The sequence below is a fragment of the Crassostrea angulata genome, chromosome 1 (genome assembly GCF_025612915.1).
Source record: "Crassostrea angulata isolate pt1a10 chromosome 1, ASM2561291v2, whole genome shotgun sequence".
Taxonomy (NCBI): Eukaryota; Metazoa; Mollusca; class Bivalvia; order Ostreida; family Ostreidae; genus Magallana; species Magallana angulata.
This window is the reverse complement of record NC_069111.1, coordinates 1,554,631-1,571,409: the sequence shown is the minus strand read 5'-3', so window position 1 is coordinate 1,571,409 and position 16,779 is coordinate 1,554,631. Positions and strand designations below refer to the sequence as shown.

General features: G+C 39.7%; 1 protein-coding gene across 2 annotated transcripts in view; it reads left to right on the top strand.

Moving 5' to 3' along the window:
• Window positions 1-16,779, top strand: part of LOC128175503 (cubilin-like) — a 42,003-nt gene that overhangs the window by 9,534 nt on the left and 15,690 nt on the right. For both annotated transcript variants that reach the window (XM_052841164.1, XM_052841173.1), the window contains exons 17-48: window positions 632-816; window positions 1,101-1,263; window positions 1,471-1,661; window positions 1,929-2,085; window positions 2,301-2,482; window positions 2,771-2,936; window positions 3,459-3,684; window positions 4,193-4,323; window positions 4,688-4,874; window positions 5,036-5,196; window positions 5,370-5,551; window positions 6,484-6,637; window positions 6,976-7,157; window positions 7,429-7,588; window positions 7,817-7,998; window positions 8,242-8,410; window positions 8,824-9,005; window positions 9,366-9,528; window positions 9,642-9,755; window positions 9,911-10,150; window positions 10,484-10,616; window positions 10,932-11,131; window positions 11,440-11,621; window positions 11,837-12,044; window positions 12,441-12,644; window positions 12,904-13,053; window positions 13,283-13,470; window positions 14,701-15,056; window positions 15,229-15,407; window positions 15,751-15,960; window positions 16,106-16,246; window positions 16,585-16,766. In XM_052841164.1, coding sequence (XP_052697124.1) covers window positions 632-816; window positions 1,101-1,263; window positions 1,471-1,661; window positions 1,929-2,085; window positions 2,301-2,482; window positions 2,771-2,936; window positions 3,459-3,684; window positions 4,193-4,323; window positions 4,688-4,874; window positions 5,036-5,196; window positions 5,370-5,551; window positions 6,484-6,637; window positions 6,976-7,157; window positions 7,429-7,588; window positions 7,817-7,998; window positions 8,242-8,410; window positions 8,824-9,005; window positions 9,366-9,528; window positions 9,642-9,755; window positions 9,911-10,150; window positions 10,484-10,616; window positions 10,932-11,131; window positions 11,440-11,621; window positions 11,837-12,044; window positions 12,441-12,644; window positions 12,904-13,053; window positions 13,283-13,470; window positions 14,701-15,056; window positions 15,229-15,407; window positions 15,751-15,960; window positions 16,106-16,246; window positions 16,585-16,766 — 5,810 coding nt within the window. The remainder of the gene's footprint in view (window positions 1-631; window positions 817-1,100; window positions 1,264-1,470; window positions 1,662-1,928; window positions 2,086-2,300; window positions 2,483-2,770; window positions 2,937-3,458; window positions 3,685-4,192; window positions 4,324-4,687; window positions 4,875-5,035; window positions 5,197-5,369; window positions 5,552-6,483; window positions 6,638-6,975; window positions 7,158-7,428; window positions 7,589-7,816; window positions 7,999-8,241; window positions 8,411-8,823; window positions 9,006-9,365; window positions 9,529-9,641; window positions 9,756-9,910; window positions 10,151-10,483; window positions 10,617-10,931; window positions 11,132-11,439; window positions 11,622-11,836; window positions 12,045-12,440; window positions 12,645-12,903; window positions 13,054-13,282; window positions 13,471-14,700; window positions 15,057-15,228; window positions 15,408-15,750; window positions 15,961-16,105; window positions 16,247-16,584; window positions 16,767-16,779) is intronic.

The window sequence follows — 16,779 nt, the reverse complement described above, 5'->3', positions numbered from 1 at the left end:
TTTATCGATTGGTCGAAATTTACAGCGGCTGAAACTGACATGAAAGTGACAGGTCTGAGATTGACACTCCTTGTTTATCTATTGGTCAAGACCTACAACTACCTAAGAAAAATCACGGACTGCACGAAATAACCATGGTGATGTCAGACTCAAAGTCTCACAGGAGACGATTTGGCTGTTTCTTTTAGCTAACGTACTTATGTACGTTTACAGTAATTAAGTGAATTTTACTTACTTTCACTCTCAATTAATTAATTAGTTAATAGAAAGATGATGTTAATATAAACAATAAAATGCTTAAAAAAAAAGATTCATGCGGGTTATGAAGATAGCGATCATTGCAGAAAAATATACATAACCCGCTATGTATTTTTTCTGCAATGTCGCTACCTTCATATCCTGAATGAATCACCAAAAGTTGAAGAAAAAAATTATTTCAAGTACATATACTTCTGCATTTTTCCAAATAATGATGAAATTACTATTGTTTTCTGTTCATGTGAAATGTCTTCGTCTATTCCCAAACAGCCTGTATGAAACTGCGTAGTGTTTGGATAACGTGTACAAAGAATCTATTGCAATAATTCAGTTAGTTTATATCATAAAGTGTTTCTCTCCTCTGCCAATTTAGTCTGTGGCGGACTGTTAAACCAGGGTGACCATGGGACCCTGTCCAGTCCCGGCTACCCCGGGAACTACCCCCACAACCGAGACTGCGCCTGGACCGTGATGGTGTCCCCGGGGATGAACATCATGTTCACGTTCGCCGTGATGGCCCTGGAGCACCATGACAACTGTAGCTATGACTACGTAGAGGTCAGGATGGCCTTGACCTTGTGAATTATATTTATATATATCTTAGCAATTAAAACAAGACTGTACATGTATTTACATAACATCAGTAAGAGAAATGTACTGTGTATTATGGTTTAACTTTTTTTTTATCAAGAAATATAGTGTTACATAAATTTTTCAAATTTAAGCCACGCAGAGCAAAGTTTTTAACAATTTATCAGTTATACACGAATGAAATTTGTGTAAGAGAAAAAATTATAGATATTTAAAAGATATTTATTCTAAAAAAACACAATCTCTGACAGATCCGAGATGGTTTAGACGAAAATGCGCCGTTATTACAAAAGTACTGTAGCACGCAGTCTCCGGTCCCTATCACGACCACCAACCCGTACGCCCACATCCGGTTCCACTCTGATGCCTCACTGTCAGATCAAGGCTTCCTCATTACGTACGCCGCGGTGTCCGGTAAGTTAAGCCAATCTGAGATTTAGTTCAACTACTGAGAAAATTGTAAAGGTCTTATTTGTTTTTTTTTATTAAAAAGTTGTCCAGTTAATGATTTATCTATACTATATTTTTGAGATTGAAGAAGTAGCCTGTCATGTACATGTATGCCTCAATGATTTTTATTTTTGGACAATCTGAATGAAATTTTACGGTGTACATTTATAGCTGGACCTCAATGTGGCGGACAGTATACGTCATCAGAGGGAGTGGTGATATCACCAGGGTTCCCGTCGCCGTATACGCACGAGAGTGAGTGTGTGTGGACAATCACAGTCCCAGCGGGTGATACCATCACTCTAACCTTCACAACCATTGATATCGAGTTCGAATCCACTTGCAACTATGATTTTGTTGAGGTAATTAAAAGGTTCTTGATTTTACATAACTGCTGCGATAGTATCCGACTAGATTTGCAAGATGGACGATTTGCAAAAAAGGGAATTGTCATTTAGATATAAAGTTTTTCATTTTTATTATCATTCCATACTTATTTATATTAGCCATTTTTATCGTCATTCTTCTTACAAGTTCATTAAGAATTCAGGCTTTTTGATGATGCGGCAATACAGATTCATACACAGGCAAACATTACAAACCTAAGCAGGTTTTATTTTTCTCTGCAGGTACGTGACGGCCCCAATGAGATGTCACCCCTGTTTAACAAGTTCTGCGGGTCCACCCTCCCCTCACCGCTCACCTCCACAGGGAACACCATGTTCATCCGGTTCTCCTCGGACCACTCCCAGACCGGGCAGGGATTCAGGGCCACCTGGACCACAGGTAAGATAAACTAATCTTATTAGATGGTATATTCTCTCTATTCACAAATGGTCTAAATAGAACTTATAAATTTGAGGGTTTAGGAATGAATTGTATAAGGTGTGGACAACTGTTAAAGGTCATAGAACATATTCTGAAGATCCCCCTTTGAGCTTTCAAGGTCTCTATCCAGGGTCCATATATTGCATAACATTTGTGCTTGATTTGTTTTACAGCTTGTGGAGGGACGTACTCGGAGCCCGAGGGGTCGTTCAGCTCGCCGTCCTACCCTAACGCCTACCCCGCCAACAAGGAGTGTGTTTACACCATCAACCAGTCCCCGGGGTCGGTCGTCACCCTCAGCTTCACCGCCTTCGACTTGGAGGGATCCACTAACTGTATCTACGACTATCTCACGGTATTCAAATAGCATCTCTGGCTTGGATTGATCAACTAAATGTCTCCTCAACTCCATAACGATTATCAAATAATCTTTTTCTTTCAATTGTAACATTGGGCATTTACATGCAATGTATTGTCTTATAATAATATTCCCAATTTTGTGATGAATTGTGTTTGAAATGCAATACATTTGCGATGCAATTGGTTACAGAAATACCGTGACAAAAACTAATTTAGGAACGCCATTCGTGTATTGTTGCTTTTCGCATTTAGTGCTGATCTCTATATTTTCACACTGTTTCAGGTTTATGACGGCGGCAGCGTTCAGTCCCCACTGCTGGGTCGATTCTGTGGGGCCCAGATCCCGGCCCCCGTCTCCTCCACTCAGAACATGATGACGGTCAAGTTCGTGACGGACGGGTCCCAGCATAACACTGGCTTCATGGCCTCCTACACATCGTCCTCGGCAGGTGCGTGTAATTCACGCAATATTCCACACAGTTGATCGATATATTCGTTGTTGTTTGCTTTCATATCGAGAATAAAAACAGAATCTGTTTGCGTATAACCCATTACGCAATGTCTCAGCATACGACTTCAATAATTCTGTTGACCTTACTCTTATTTTGCACCCATCACGCGCAGGGGCATTTAATCTGCTCTGCTCTTTATGACATATACGTATATATTGATTGTACGCTGATTGTATATAAATATGTCATATACAGCAGAGCGGATTAGATGCCCCTGTGCATCACGAAAGGGGATTATTGTAATTATGGTTAAAACAAAAACCATAACATGTAACGTTTATACGTCATTGATAAGTTCCTGATTATTTTGTATTTTAATAAAACGTTATGACTTCACATTATTATATCCTTAGAGGAATTGTCGATAAAATTGATGATATAATGCTATTCATTAAATCAGCAAGTCTTTATTAGTAATCATTTTCCTACCTTTGTGTCTATCTCTATAATTCATGACAGGTTGTGGTGGGACGCTGTCTGAGCCCACGGGGACTGTAACCAGTCCCGGCCATCCCAACATCTACCCCCACGGAGTCAACTGTTCCTGGACGATGCAGGCCAGCCCCGGGCTGGTGGTCCGACTGACCTTCCACACCTTCAGTATAGAGAGTAACGCAAACTGTCGCTATGACTACGTGGAGCTGTATGATAACTACACAGCCAGTTCTAACAGCCTCCTGGGGAGGTCAGTGTCTCTATGGAGACGTGAAGTAATAGTTATTCTCCTTCAAACGTTCCCTCTTGGTTACTGAATAGAGTATGCTGTATATTATGCTCTTATAATAGATATGTTTGTTTTTGTAGTGTGGTCTATCTCTATCTAGCTCACTTTTCATAAGATACCCTCCATTGTGTTATAGGTACAATGTTATATAATGTTATATGTAGGTACTGCAGCGATTCCCTACCTACTCTATAACACCCTTACATTATGTAATAGGGACTGTTATTGTGTTATACAATGTTATATATAGGTACCCTACAATGTGTTGTATGTACAATGTTATATAATAAAATGTTATATGTAGGTACTGCGGTGCCTCCCTGCCCCCTCTGTAATATCCTTACATTGTGTAATAGGGACTGTTATTGTGTTATTCAATGTTATATATAGGTACTGATACCCTACATTGTGTTGTAGGTACTGCGGCGCCTCCCTGTCCCCTCTATAACATCCTTACATTGTGTTGTAGGTACTGCGGCGCCTCTCTGCCCCCCTCTATAACATCCTCCACGAACTTCATGACCGTGGTGTTCGTGTCGGACGAGAGTATCGCGCATGAAGGATTCTCCGCTGGTTACGTCACACTTAATGCCTCCACAAGTAAGTCCTGATATAATTCTATTGGATGACATTATTCATCATGTATTTCTATTGGTTGTTTTAATACATCGCCTAACTTTATTGGCTGTCGTCTTTGCGTAATTCTATTGGCTGTTGTCTTAGTGAATTTCTGTTGGATACTGCACATATTAATATGCGACTTTCCCGATGTAATTTAATTCCTGCAATTTAACAATTGCTTAGTGTTGTTTTTTTTTTGGGGGGGGGGGGGGGGGTGGGGAGGGGTGGTTGGGTGGTTGGGGTTGGGTCGGGGGGTTTGGGTGAATTTACAATATGATCTAGAAAAGAGATACCGTCTGCACGTAACTTAGTGTTTAATGGATTGCCCGTATGTGTGTTACAGTCTGCGGCGCAGAGTTAACCGACTCCACGGGAGTCATCACCAGCCCGAACTACCCCAATAACTACCCCCACGAGAGGGAGTGTGTGTGGACCATCACCGCACAGGACGGCAACCAGATCCTGCTGAACGTGACCGACTTCCGGCTGGAGAGTCACGCCAGCTGTGCTTACGACTTCCTGGAGATCAGGTAGAAATGATTGAAATGTTTAGTATGATGATAATTTAAGAACATGTATTTATTCCAAGATATCAAAAGCAAAGAACATTCTTATTTCTTTACTGTAATTGATTGCACATATCTACCTACACGTGTAAGTAAGATAAGTAGTGATAGGTTATTTCCTTCAGGAACGGCGGGTTTCCGAGTTCTCCGTTAGTGAACACGTATTGTGGTACAACTATAGACACCACCATAAGGTCACACAGCAACAGGATGTACATCCGGTTCAAGTCGGACGCCTCCCAGTCGGCAAGAGGGTTCAGGATCTCCTACGACACAACGGCTACAGGTTGGAGACTTGTACACGAGTTTCTAGACACTTGACGTCCTTTTGGCGTTGTATACAATTCCTATAGTATTATGATGAACAACCTAAATAGCATTTTTAGCGAAACAACTAACGAAATTATTAACTTTTTTCAGTTTCTTTGATTGTCCTGAATATTCATCCTTTCTCTTTAGGCTGTGGAGCTGACCTGACTAACCCCACCGGAAGTTTCGTGTCCCCTAACTACCCTAACCAGTACTCCCACAATGCCGAGTGTTTCTGGACCATCACCATCTCCCGGGGCAGCAGGATCCATCTGACCTTTGTGGACTTTAACTTTGAGAACCACGTGAACTGTCTTTACGACTACGTAGAGGTAATTAGTCCGGACGGCAATACAAAGAGAGATGCATCACCAACAACTTGTTTGATGGATCTATTGAAATAGGTTTTCATCACTTAAAGACCAATATAAGCTATTCCATATCTTATATTTACAAATGCTGTGTAGAGTTCTTATGCTATATTCCTACTGTCGTGCAATCGTTTACGAGCACTACGATTGACAAATGACAACTGATCGTGAAAATTCTCTATATATAGTTAGGTACCAGGTGATGAGAGTCGATAAGACCTTATGCGATTTATTTAGCTTTGAATCGGAACGGTCACGATAGACATATTTATGCGGCGCGATCTGTCACGATCTTATTGCCCGTTTAGATACAAGAAAGTACGTTCAGATAAGATGGAATTCCCTACTGGATCCCGATCTGATCCCAACCTAACGACACGAGTCCCTGCCTGGCACGTTTGTGTACGTGCAGATGATTTATGTTCTTGTACTCTAAATACACTACGTTCATCATGAACTTGTTAAATGTGGTCTGCTGCGATGGGGTTATGATATAAATGATAGCGATTCTTTTCACGTTCAAGATGGAAGGCGATCACGGTTTAATCCGACAATGTACAAGTTTATTTAGCCCGACTGCTGATAGTTTCACAACACAATTAAACGCAGCGCATCGTGATGAATGCCTTTCCCAAGAAAGATCCAGCAGATTAGAGTGCACGATTAAATGCGACGTGCCGCGCTAAGTAAAGATGCAGAGCGATCTGATACGATGGTAACGAAAACTTACGATTGAAAATTAATGGTGTTGATCGTAGAAAGATTCATCCAATGAATTAATAGTGTAGTATTGGTATTGGTATTTTTCTTTGTTAATGAGTGACGTTTCAATTGCATTCCGATTACAAATAATGATATGGTTTGTTATTACAAGTTTTTGATTCCGTTTTAAGATCCGCGATGGTTCTGCGACTGGCGCCCTACTCGCCCGTTACTGTGGTAGTCAAGTGCCTGACATCATCGATTCCCTTAGCAACAAACTGTGGATAAAATTCAGATCGGACATGTCTGTATCCGGCAGAGGATTTCATGCTTTTTACACCAGCAGTAAGCAAAATAAGCAACATTTTTACATTAATTTGAAGAATGATGTTTATGGAATTATTAAAGTTATTTGGGAAAGTAAGGATTCAGTTATTTTATTTAATTATGGTCTATCCATAGATTTATTAACTATAATACACTATAAAGATTTAAATGAAAAAAAGTAATTAGTCTGATGTAATGGCTAAATGGGCAAAGAAAGGAATAAATATAACTTAATAACAGGAAAACAAACTTATCTTAAATGTACCAAATGTTCTACAATATATTGCTATTTTAAAAAAAACAACGAATTTAAGCTTGGCAAAGCTTGGCGATCAGCAGTTTTGTTTTTCATTCAGTTTGTGACACGGTCTTGACTGACTACAGTGGCGTCATAGAGAGCCCGAACTTCCCAAACCCCTACCCCCACAACCGGAACTGTACCTGGGTCATCCAGGCGACCCTGGGAAACACCCTCAACGTCTCGTTTTCACATTTCCAGGTGGAGACACACACTTCGTGTAATTACGACCATTTACAGGTAAGTCTTGGAAGTCTAAATATCGTCTCAAGCTACTGTCTGGAGTCCTCAAAGCTCCTTCCAGATGGAAGGGAATTTTTGAAGTATTATTTAAAACAATTAAAATCGTCTCAATTACGTCCCAAAGTCAACAAAGATATATCAATCAAAATAGTCTTTTTCGATTAAGAGTCTCTAAGTCTTTATATTTTTATTATATTTAATTCGTAAAAACAGTTTTATGAGATATATAAGATAAAAAATGGTGTTGATAGACTGTTTGCTTCGACAGGTGCGCGACGGTAACTTACCTACCTCCCCTGAGATCGGGACCTACTGCGGCAATAACATCCCCCCTGCCATCTCCTCCTCCTCGGAGTACCTATGGCTGAACTTCATCTCCGATTTTTCCGTCGCCAGCAATGGATTCAGACTAGAGTACATCACCAATGGTAGGTTTGTTTGTTGTTGTTGTGTTGTTGTTGTTGTTGTTGTTTTTTTTTTTTTTTTAAAGTTTTGGTCTATTTTTGGGCTTTAAATCTATTAAAGCATACGTTAAGGCTCAAATTACATTGCGTAAAATTATAATTAAGGAGTGTTTTTATTTACGTTAACATGTTATGATGTGTCATGAATCTAAGTCTCCCTCATCCACATCTGCCAATGCTTTATAATGCTAGGTTGTGGTGGATACTTCACCCAGAGCACCAATGATTTCACAAGTCCCAACTATCCGAACCCCTACCCCCACAGACGGGTTTGTGTATGGAGGATAGAGGTGGCCACGGGACAGGCCATCCAGCTGACCATAAAAGACTTTGATTTGGAGACCCATTCTGATTGCCGATTTGACGTTTTAGAGGTACTAACAGAACACAGTGAATGACTGTGGAGTTCATAGAAGGAATCCATGCATTGTATTATTACTGTGTTCTTGATTAACTTTATGATACTCTTATGTTTTGGAATTTTTATGTAACGAAACACGATGAATGTACGTGTAAAACGATTTCAGTATCACATTACTCAGCAATGGAAGTCATGGTTACATTTACAAGTACATACTTCATGAATTCCACATATCTTTTTTTATATTAACATTAAGGTGTACGCTGGTCGTGATATGTCGGCACCAAGATTGGTCCAGCTTTGTCACAAGCAGACGTCAGAGCAGGTTTTGACGACCACCGGAAATCTCATGTACGTCATTTTCCGTAGTGACGTCAGCATTAACGGGAAAGGTTTCAGTGCTTCCTACAAATCCATTGTCGGAGGTAAATGTTAATTTTAGTCAGATACTGATTTATCGTGTGTCCGTTTTATTCATTGACGATGACCTTACATCTATGTAAACTCTCTGTTTGAAAGAAGTGGTAACAACTACACAGGTAAAATTGCAACATATGTTCAACATATGTTAAAAATATGTTGAACATATGTTACTACAAACATATGTTAAACATATGTTTTGAGTCTGCCATATGATTAACATAGTTTTCAAACATTTGTTCAACATATTTTTCAAACATATGTTTAACATACTGTGAAAAATTCATATGTTTAACATATGTTTAACATATGTTCAACATATGTTACTCGAAACATATGTTGAACATATGTTGCAATTTTACCTGTGTATACCGTAGTTTTTGGGGGGTTAGGTCACTGATATGTATTGATATTTCAGGATGTGGCGGAAATTTCAGTACCCCGACAGGGACGCTGATGTCGAAGAACTTCCCCGAGAACTACCCCCACAACACAGACTGTGAGTGGCTGATCTCCGTGGAGGCGTCCAAGAGGGTGGTGCTGACCTTCCAGGACTTTGACGTGGAGAGCTCCACCAACTGTACCTACGACTACGTGGCCGTACGTACCCTGTTTGAAACTTGGCGTCAAAAGCTCTTTCTAGTTTCAAAACTACTACACTTTAAAAAAGTGAAATAAGAATAAATTATTAGACCTATTTTCATATAAAATTATGCTATATTGTAATGTTCGTCAGTAAATGATTTCATACCCCATACAAATTTTGACAGCTATCGTAGAGCTTAAAATTAAGTTTTTATTTGTTTGGCTGATCATTATCTTGAAACAACACTGTTTCACATTTTGCACTTTGAAATGTCGTGTTGACCATTTTCCTTTTTTTTATTCAACCGAAATCATATGAATAGTAATGATAATGTGTCAAAAATTACATTCAATCAATTGTTTACTTGTGACCAGGTTTACGATGGGACGAATGCTAACTCTACAGAGTTGATGAGGCACTGCGGAAACTCTCTGCCTTCGCCCAGTATATACAGGAGCAGCGGTCAGTATATGTACGTCAAGATGAGGTCCGATGTCTCGCTCTCTGGACGAGGGTTCAAAGCCCAGTATGTCACCGGTAGGTGCCCAGTGATTTGTTATATCAAACCAAAAATCAACTTTATATGTTTTGTTTCTATAGTATGTTATTATAGAAATGGATTTTTAAATCTATAAATTTTATCTCTAAAGGTTGTGGTGGAATTCTGAATGGGGAAGATGACGGCGTGATTACGTCACCGAACTATCCCAACTCCTACGATATGATGAGCAACTGTAGTTGGTTGATCAGGGCTGATCACTCGGGTATGTTATCCAAAACATTTGTAAATCTCGTTATATAATCTGTTCTTTCGTTTTCTCCATACCAATATACTTAATACATGCTGTAATCTAAAATTGTGCCTATATGCTTCAAATTCTGCTTGCTTAAAGTTATGTTTATTAAAAATTTGAAACAGATGACCGGATCACCTTGACCTTTACACACATGGACATAGAGGAGTTTTCGGACTGTGGAAAAGACTACATTCGGGTGTTGAATGGCGACGACCTTAACGCACCGGAAGTCGGGACATACTGTGGAAGGACGATTCCGACCCCCATTACATCGTCAGGGTCCGCCCTGATGATCCAGTTTGTATCAGACCGGTCGGTGCAGATGTCGGGATTCAGAGCTCTGTACACAAAATCCATGTCTAGTATGTACCAGGCAACATTTTCTAGTTTACTCTATTGTTCAGCTATGAACAAAGTTTTTAGATGCTTGATTATAGTCCCTATGTCTTATAATGAATACAGTAAAACACGGTTAGAGTTAAAACTCTTGTACCGAAAGTCTGATTATGGAGAAATGATAGGCGAGATCGTAAGTTTCATTCTTTAAATCTTCTAACTGTATTGTTATATACTTTTGATAACTTAAGGGATACAATGTATCGTGGTTATACTGAATCAAGATCGGTCATCCCTGGCGTGCGTTGATACCGTATGTACATGTAACTGTTATTGAGTTCTATCAATGTTTTGTTAAGGTTGTGGTGCTGAAATCACAGCACAGAGCGGCTACATAGCTACCCCTGGCTATCCCAATGAGTACCCCCACAGCACGGAGTGTGTCTGGACAATCCGGGTCACGCCTGGAAACAGAGTTGGCATCTCATTCCAGTAAGACTTCATTATATATCCTGAAATTTCTGCCTCTATCCAAGTTACGCTTTAGAGACGTGCCCATTTTTATCACAGGAAATAAGCGGGCTTCGTGTTATTTAAAAAATAACTTGAGAGCATAAAAAGCGAAAATCAACACAAATAAGTGCCTAAATATTACAGGGATACAACAGATGACTTATTAGATTCCGCTTTCAAACCGCACAAAGTGCCTTAAGTAAAAAAAGTTACCATCTGAACATAGAAAGACGTTTTATTTTCCCTTATTTCATAAAACAAAACAAAACACGTGACATACACTGTCCCTCACAGAACGTTCAACCTGATGAACCACCCGTCCTGTAACTATGACTACGTGGAGCTCCGGGAGGGTGACGTTCACGGTCGACTGATCGGGCGGTACTGCGGCACGAGGTTCCCCGGAAACCTGACGGCGGCCAACGGACTCTGGATCAAGTTCCGGTCTGATGAGTACGGTTCGGGGACCGGGTTTTTGGCGGAATTCAATACAAGTAAGTTGATTTTCTTAATCACCCGTACGGTAATACTAAAGTAAACATTTCCGGTAGTTTGTGGCGGCTTAGTTTATAAATCCAAAATCAATGGTCAATTTCATCTTTACATTGTAAACAATTTCCAGTGTATAGTTATAATGTACAAATTGATTATTATAAGTAAAAGCATTTATAAAATTAAAACTTATATCCTTTCTAAAGTGGAGAATGAAAAATATTATTTGGGTCTGTCGATCTGTTCGCTTAATTGGTACCGTCGGAAAAGACAATTGTCAGTCACAAATCTGTCTCATACATTATTTTAGTGTACGGGGGAGACCTTACCGGTAGCTCTGGACAGGTTGCTTCCCCTAACTACCCTAACCAGTACCCACACAATGTGAACTACGTGTGGACGATCACCGTGGACATCGGTATGAGGATCAGGGTCACCGTCAACGCCCTCGATATTGAATCGGTCGCTAACTGCTACTTTGACTATCTTAGGGTAGGTCTGTTTGTCTGTCGGTTTGTTGCGTAATAATTAACCAAAACTCACAACTTAAAGTGAATACAAGTAGTGCTATATTTAGCGATTGGAATGTTTGCTCCCCTGTTCCCTTTTAGCTATCTTATATTACAGCAGCAAAATTTGTATTGTGGAAATTACATTATACATGAGATTATCAAGGTTATATATGTATTTCTTTTCTCTTCCGGCAGTTTTTGGATGGTCCTGACGCTGACGGGGCGGAGATCGGGAAGTTCTGCGGGACAACCACCCCTCCCCCATTCCTCAGCCCGGGTAACGTTATCAGGGTCGAGTTTCACTCCGACTTCTCAAGTTCCGGTCAGGGATTCATGTTTCAGTGGGCGGCAACCAGTGATCAGATACCTTCCACCACGCCTTCCCCTGGAACCACTACTCCCGGTTAGAAAACCATTGTATCAACGTGAAGACATTCAATTGGAACTACTCGGGTCTTTCCAGCAAAGCTCGGAAAAACCTGCCCGAAAGGCCCTAGAAGTTGCGATTTGGAAGATATTTTAAATTGAAACAAGAAAATTCACTTTGTTCCATGAAATCTACAACAACAATTTAGATTTCTTTTCACTGAAAGTCTTTTATATTGAGTTTTCATTTCATATCAAAATATCAAAGGCCTATAAAACACTACAGCTAACTATGTATTTTTGTGTGCGACAAAATGCGCGAAAATAAAATGCGCGAAAACCAGCTTATTGCCGCGGCAAATCGCGAAATAAAGTTCTGTTGTCAAGAGTTTACGTAGTATTCTCTTCTTAATTATTTTGAATTTAATTACAGTCCCAGGATGTGGAGGAAATCTTGGTGCCAGTAACCAGGACAACGTGTTCACATCCCCGGGGTATCCCAGTGGTTACTCCAATAACTTGAACTGTCTGTGGATGATTACCACGCTGCCCGGGAACCGTGTGTGGCTCAATATCTCCACCCTAGATCTGGAGGGACACTTCACGTGCTCCTTCGATAGCATTACCGTATACGACAGTTAGTTTTTAATTAAATGGAGTTTATTCTTATTATTTATCCTTCTTTGAGTATATAGACTTAATGTCAAAACATAGAAGTTAGAAAAACCAAAAATAACATGTCGGACGTCTTCACTTTTTCTTTTAATAGCATTCTTTTTAGAACATTGATTTATTGATTCTTTTGTCTACCATGCTTTTATATCTCTATGTATAAGACCATCATGCAATATAATTAAACAAAACCTCACAAAAATACAATTGTTTTGACGTTTCAGACGCCTTTGGGACGGGGCGAGTTCTGGGTCGGTTCTGTGGCCGAGAGGGAAACCCAGCTCCCCTCCTGTCTTCCACCAACTACATGTCCGTCAGGTTCCAAACCGACGCATCGGTCAACGCGACAGGATTCAGCATCAACTACCGACAAGGTAAGGTACTGGTCCATTCACCCTTAACAAATGCAGGTAGAAGACTATTGTTAATGTGCTGGAAGTGCGCATGATTTTGCGTCAAAAATCTAATTTATTATTGAAGCACGCATAATTTCAGCATACCTTAATTATGTGGCTTTACTTACTTGATATTAGACTCCTCTCAACATTAATTCACAATTTTATGCATAAGTAAATTAAGTATGGCTTGCTTTATCGTTGTCAGCCTGTGGAGGTCGCATGGACATGAGTCAGGGGGTCATAGCTAGCCCCAATTATCCCAGCCCGTATCCAGGCAACCAGAACTGTGAATGGGTGGTGCAGGTAACCACGGGTCGGACCATAGAGGTGGCGTTTAACAGCTCATTCAATGTGGTGGGCTCTGTGGGAGGATGTGATGGCGACTATGTTATGGTACGTGATGCACAATGCCTGTAATGTAATAGTACGTGATGCACAATACCTGTACCATATTGTAAAAACACGTAAATGGTACGTGATGCTTAATGCCTGTACCATATTGTAAAAACGCGTAAATGGTACGTGATGCTTAATGCCTGTACCATATTGTAAAAACACGTAAATGGTACGTGATGCTTAATGCCTGTACCATATTGTAAAAACACGTAAATGGTGCGTGATGCACAATACCTGTACCATATTGTAAAAACACGTGCTATGTTTTTAAGGATTACGTTTACTCAGGGGCGAAAAAAATTCCACGAATAGGAACGAAAAACTACTTATTGTTCATTGTAGCCCCACTGTTGTGGTGCTATTTTTCACTTTCAAATAACTAGGTCAATGACCTACTTTTTCTGTTATTGACCTCTAAATGTTTTTTGAAAAAAATGTCAAAATTTTCCACCATTTTCAAAGTTTTCTTAATTTTTTAATTATTGAAAATAATAAAACAATTTGTAGGTTGGGAAATGATAAAATACGAATAGCTTTACTAATTTTATATTTGAATGAATCGTTTTAAGCTCATATTTTAAATTTAATTTAGTCTGAATTTCCTCTATCAATTTCAAAAATTGTACCCATTTTTGATCGAGTTTTACAAAAAACTGACTAATAGGAGCTCCAAACCATTGATTGCCTAAAACTGTTTTTATTGTCTGTATTATTTTGACATTAACATTATATAAGGTCAATGATCAAAATTTCAAGATATTTTATCTTGAATCGATTTTATGTATTTTAAAGATTTTTCCAATTGCGTGTCAGCCAGTGATATAATGTAATAGTGACGAGTAAATACAACCATAAAATATGTAAATTGATATGAAAAAACACATAGAAACTTAACTTTTGCAATTACACTGCAACAGAAAGTTTTAAAGAGAAAATAAGAAAATTTAAAAATTAGTCCGAATTTCCTCTGTTTCAATTTTAATCTACCTTTGTCGGAGCATATCTTCCTCAAATAAACAAATCATGGATATCAATGTCGATGTTTGTTAATAACGTTGTTATTTTGTGTTTTTAAAACAACTTTGGACTTCAGATATTGAACTTTGTAAAAATATATTTTAGAATCTCAAACCCTGAGTAAACGGAATCCTTAAGTAGTTTTTAAAATTTGTTTTTTAAAGAAGAATTTCCCGAACGAAACATAGAAATAAGCTTATTGATTTACAGCTGCTGAATGGAGACAATGCTAATGCGCCGCCAGTGGGCACCAGTACAAACGGTCGTTACTGTGGAAACCAGAGCCCTGCTACCATGGAAACCGGTAGTAATAGACTGTACGTGAAGTTTGTGTCCGACGGCGCAGGCTCAGCGGTCGGTTTCCGGTTGACGTTCCGTGAAGTTCACGTGCAGTGTGGCGAGAGTATAAGGCTTACTCACGACGTTCCCCAGGCATACATCATGTCGCCCAACTACCCTGCAGCCTACCCTCACAACGTGGACTGCGTGTGGACCATACTGGTACCTGCCACAGAGACCGTGCAGGTGGAGTTTGACGAAAACTTCAACATCGAAACTCATCAAAAGTACGTGTTCTTCCTTATTTATAGTGGCGTTGTAAAACAAAGAAATACAAAGTGGTCATTGCTTGTCGTATTTTTTTCTACCAATTTAAATAGAATGATTGTCAAGTATTTCATTGTTACAGACTCATTTGCCGGTATTTTGAGTATATATCTGTTTGCTTGGTGTTTCCAGCTGTAATTTTGATTACATTGAGTTCCGGGACGGAGGGACCGAGAACTCTGATCTGATTGGTCGATATTGTGGGACGTCACGGCCCAGCACGGTCAAGTCAACAGACAACGTGATGTACGCTCGCTTCCGGACCGACAATAGCGTGCCCCGGGCGGGGTTCAAGGCCCTGGTTCACATAGGTAATTATTTAGCATTTATCCTTTTTTGAAAAATGTGTTCATGATAAGCTTAAGTTTGATTGGCTGAATTAATTCATAGACTGTATTTATAAAGAATGTCTTAATTAAAGCAATTCACTGTAATTCAGTTTAATCATTCATTGTGCTACTGTATTTCAAAGCCCTGAAAAAAACCCATTCATAATTAACTTATGAAAGAATAGAACTAGGGTTCACATTGGTATTTATAAAAAATAATGCTTTCTTGAGGGTGTTCAGTTCATTTTTCATCTTCATTTTTCACTGTATCACTGTGACAAGAACGTAACCATAAATGATACGTGTACCGTTGTTCTATCGACAGCCCGCTGTGGAGGTACTTATATAGGCCAGAGCGGCATGATCGCATCTCCAAACTTCCCAAGTAACTATGGAAATAATGAAAATTGTGAGTGGAACCTTAGGGGTCCAACAGGTCATTTCCTGACCTTGACTTTCCTAACCTTTAACCTTGAATCCAGTTCAAGTTGCAACTCGGCGGATTACCTGGAAATCAGAGATGTCAACTCAACAGGTACAGCGTCTGTCTGGCTGAGACACTAAGTTATCAATCTAAATTCTTTTATTCTAAATTGACTATTTGTTAAGTGTTTTCAATATGGCAGATCATATTGTGTCAATAAATAGGATCAATGTGTTTTGATTTCTTTCTTTCAAAGGCCCAGTTTTGATGACGAGGTGTGGTAGTCAGGTCCCGCAGCCCATTCTAACGTCAGACAGTTACGCTCACGTTAAGTTTGTTTCAAATAACGCTAACACTTTCCCCGGCTTCCAAATCAAGTTTGAGGCTAGCGTTGAAGGTAAGACCTGGCATGAAATGAAGGAAAATTTACTTTTCAACTTCCATGTTCACCTGACATAAATATTATTCTTCAGAATATACGTAGACATGGAAGGTATGCGGTAGCATAAAATGAAGACCATCTTCGCTAGCCAAGGGTTTTCGCTCTTCCGAGCGAAGTGGATCGAAAACCGTTAACTAGCGAAGATGAAGGAAGACTAGTTTGGTAATTTTTACCTTCTCCTCAAGCCGTTAACTAGCGAAGATGAAGGAAGACTAGTTTGGTAATGTTTACCTTCTCCTCAAACCTCCTTTTCACACATTCATGTTAGACGTCTTCTTCACTTTGTTCCGCAGAATGCGGTGGAGAGTTCACCACCAGTACCGGGGCTTTCACCTCCCCCAACTTCCCCGGACAGTACGCCCACAACCGTCTGTGTACCTGGTTGATTCGTGTCCCCGCGGGCAGGAGGGTGTCCTTGATGTTTAATGCTCTCAATATTGAGGATCACTCGCGCTGTGTGTACGATTACGTGGCGGTAAGTTTGACTG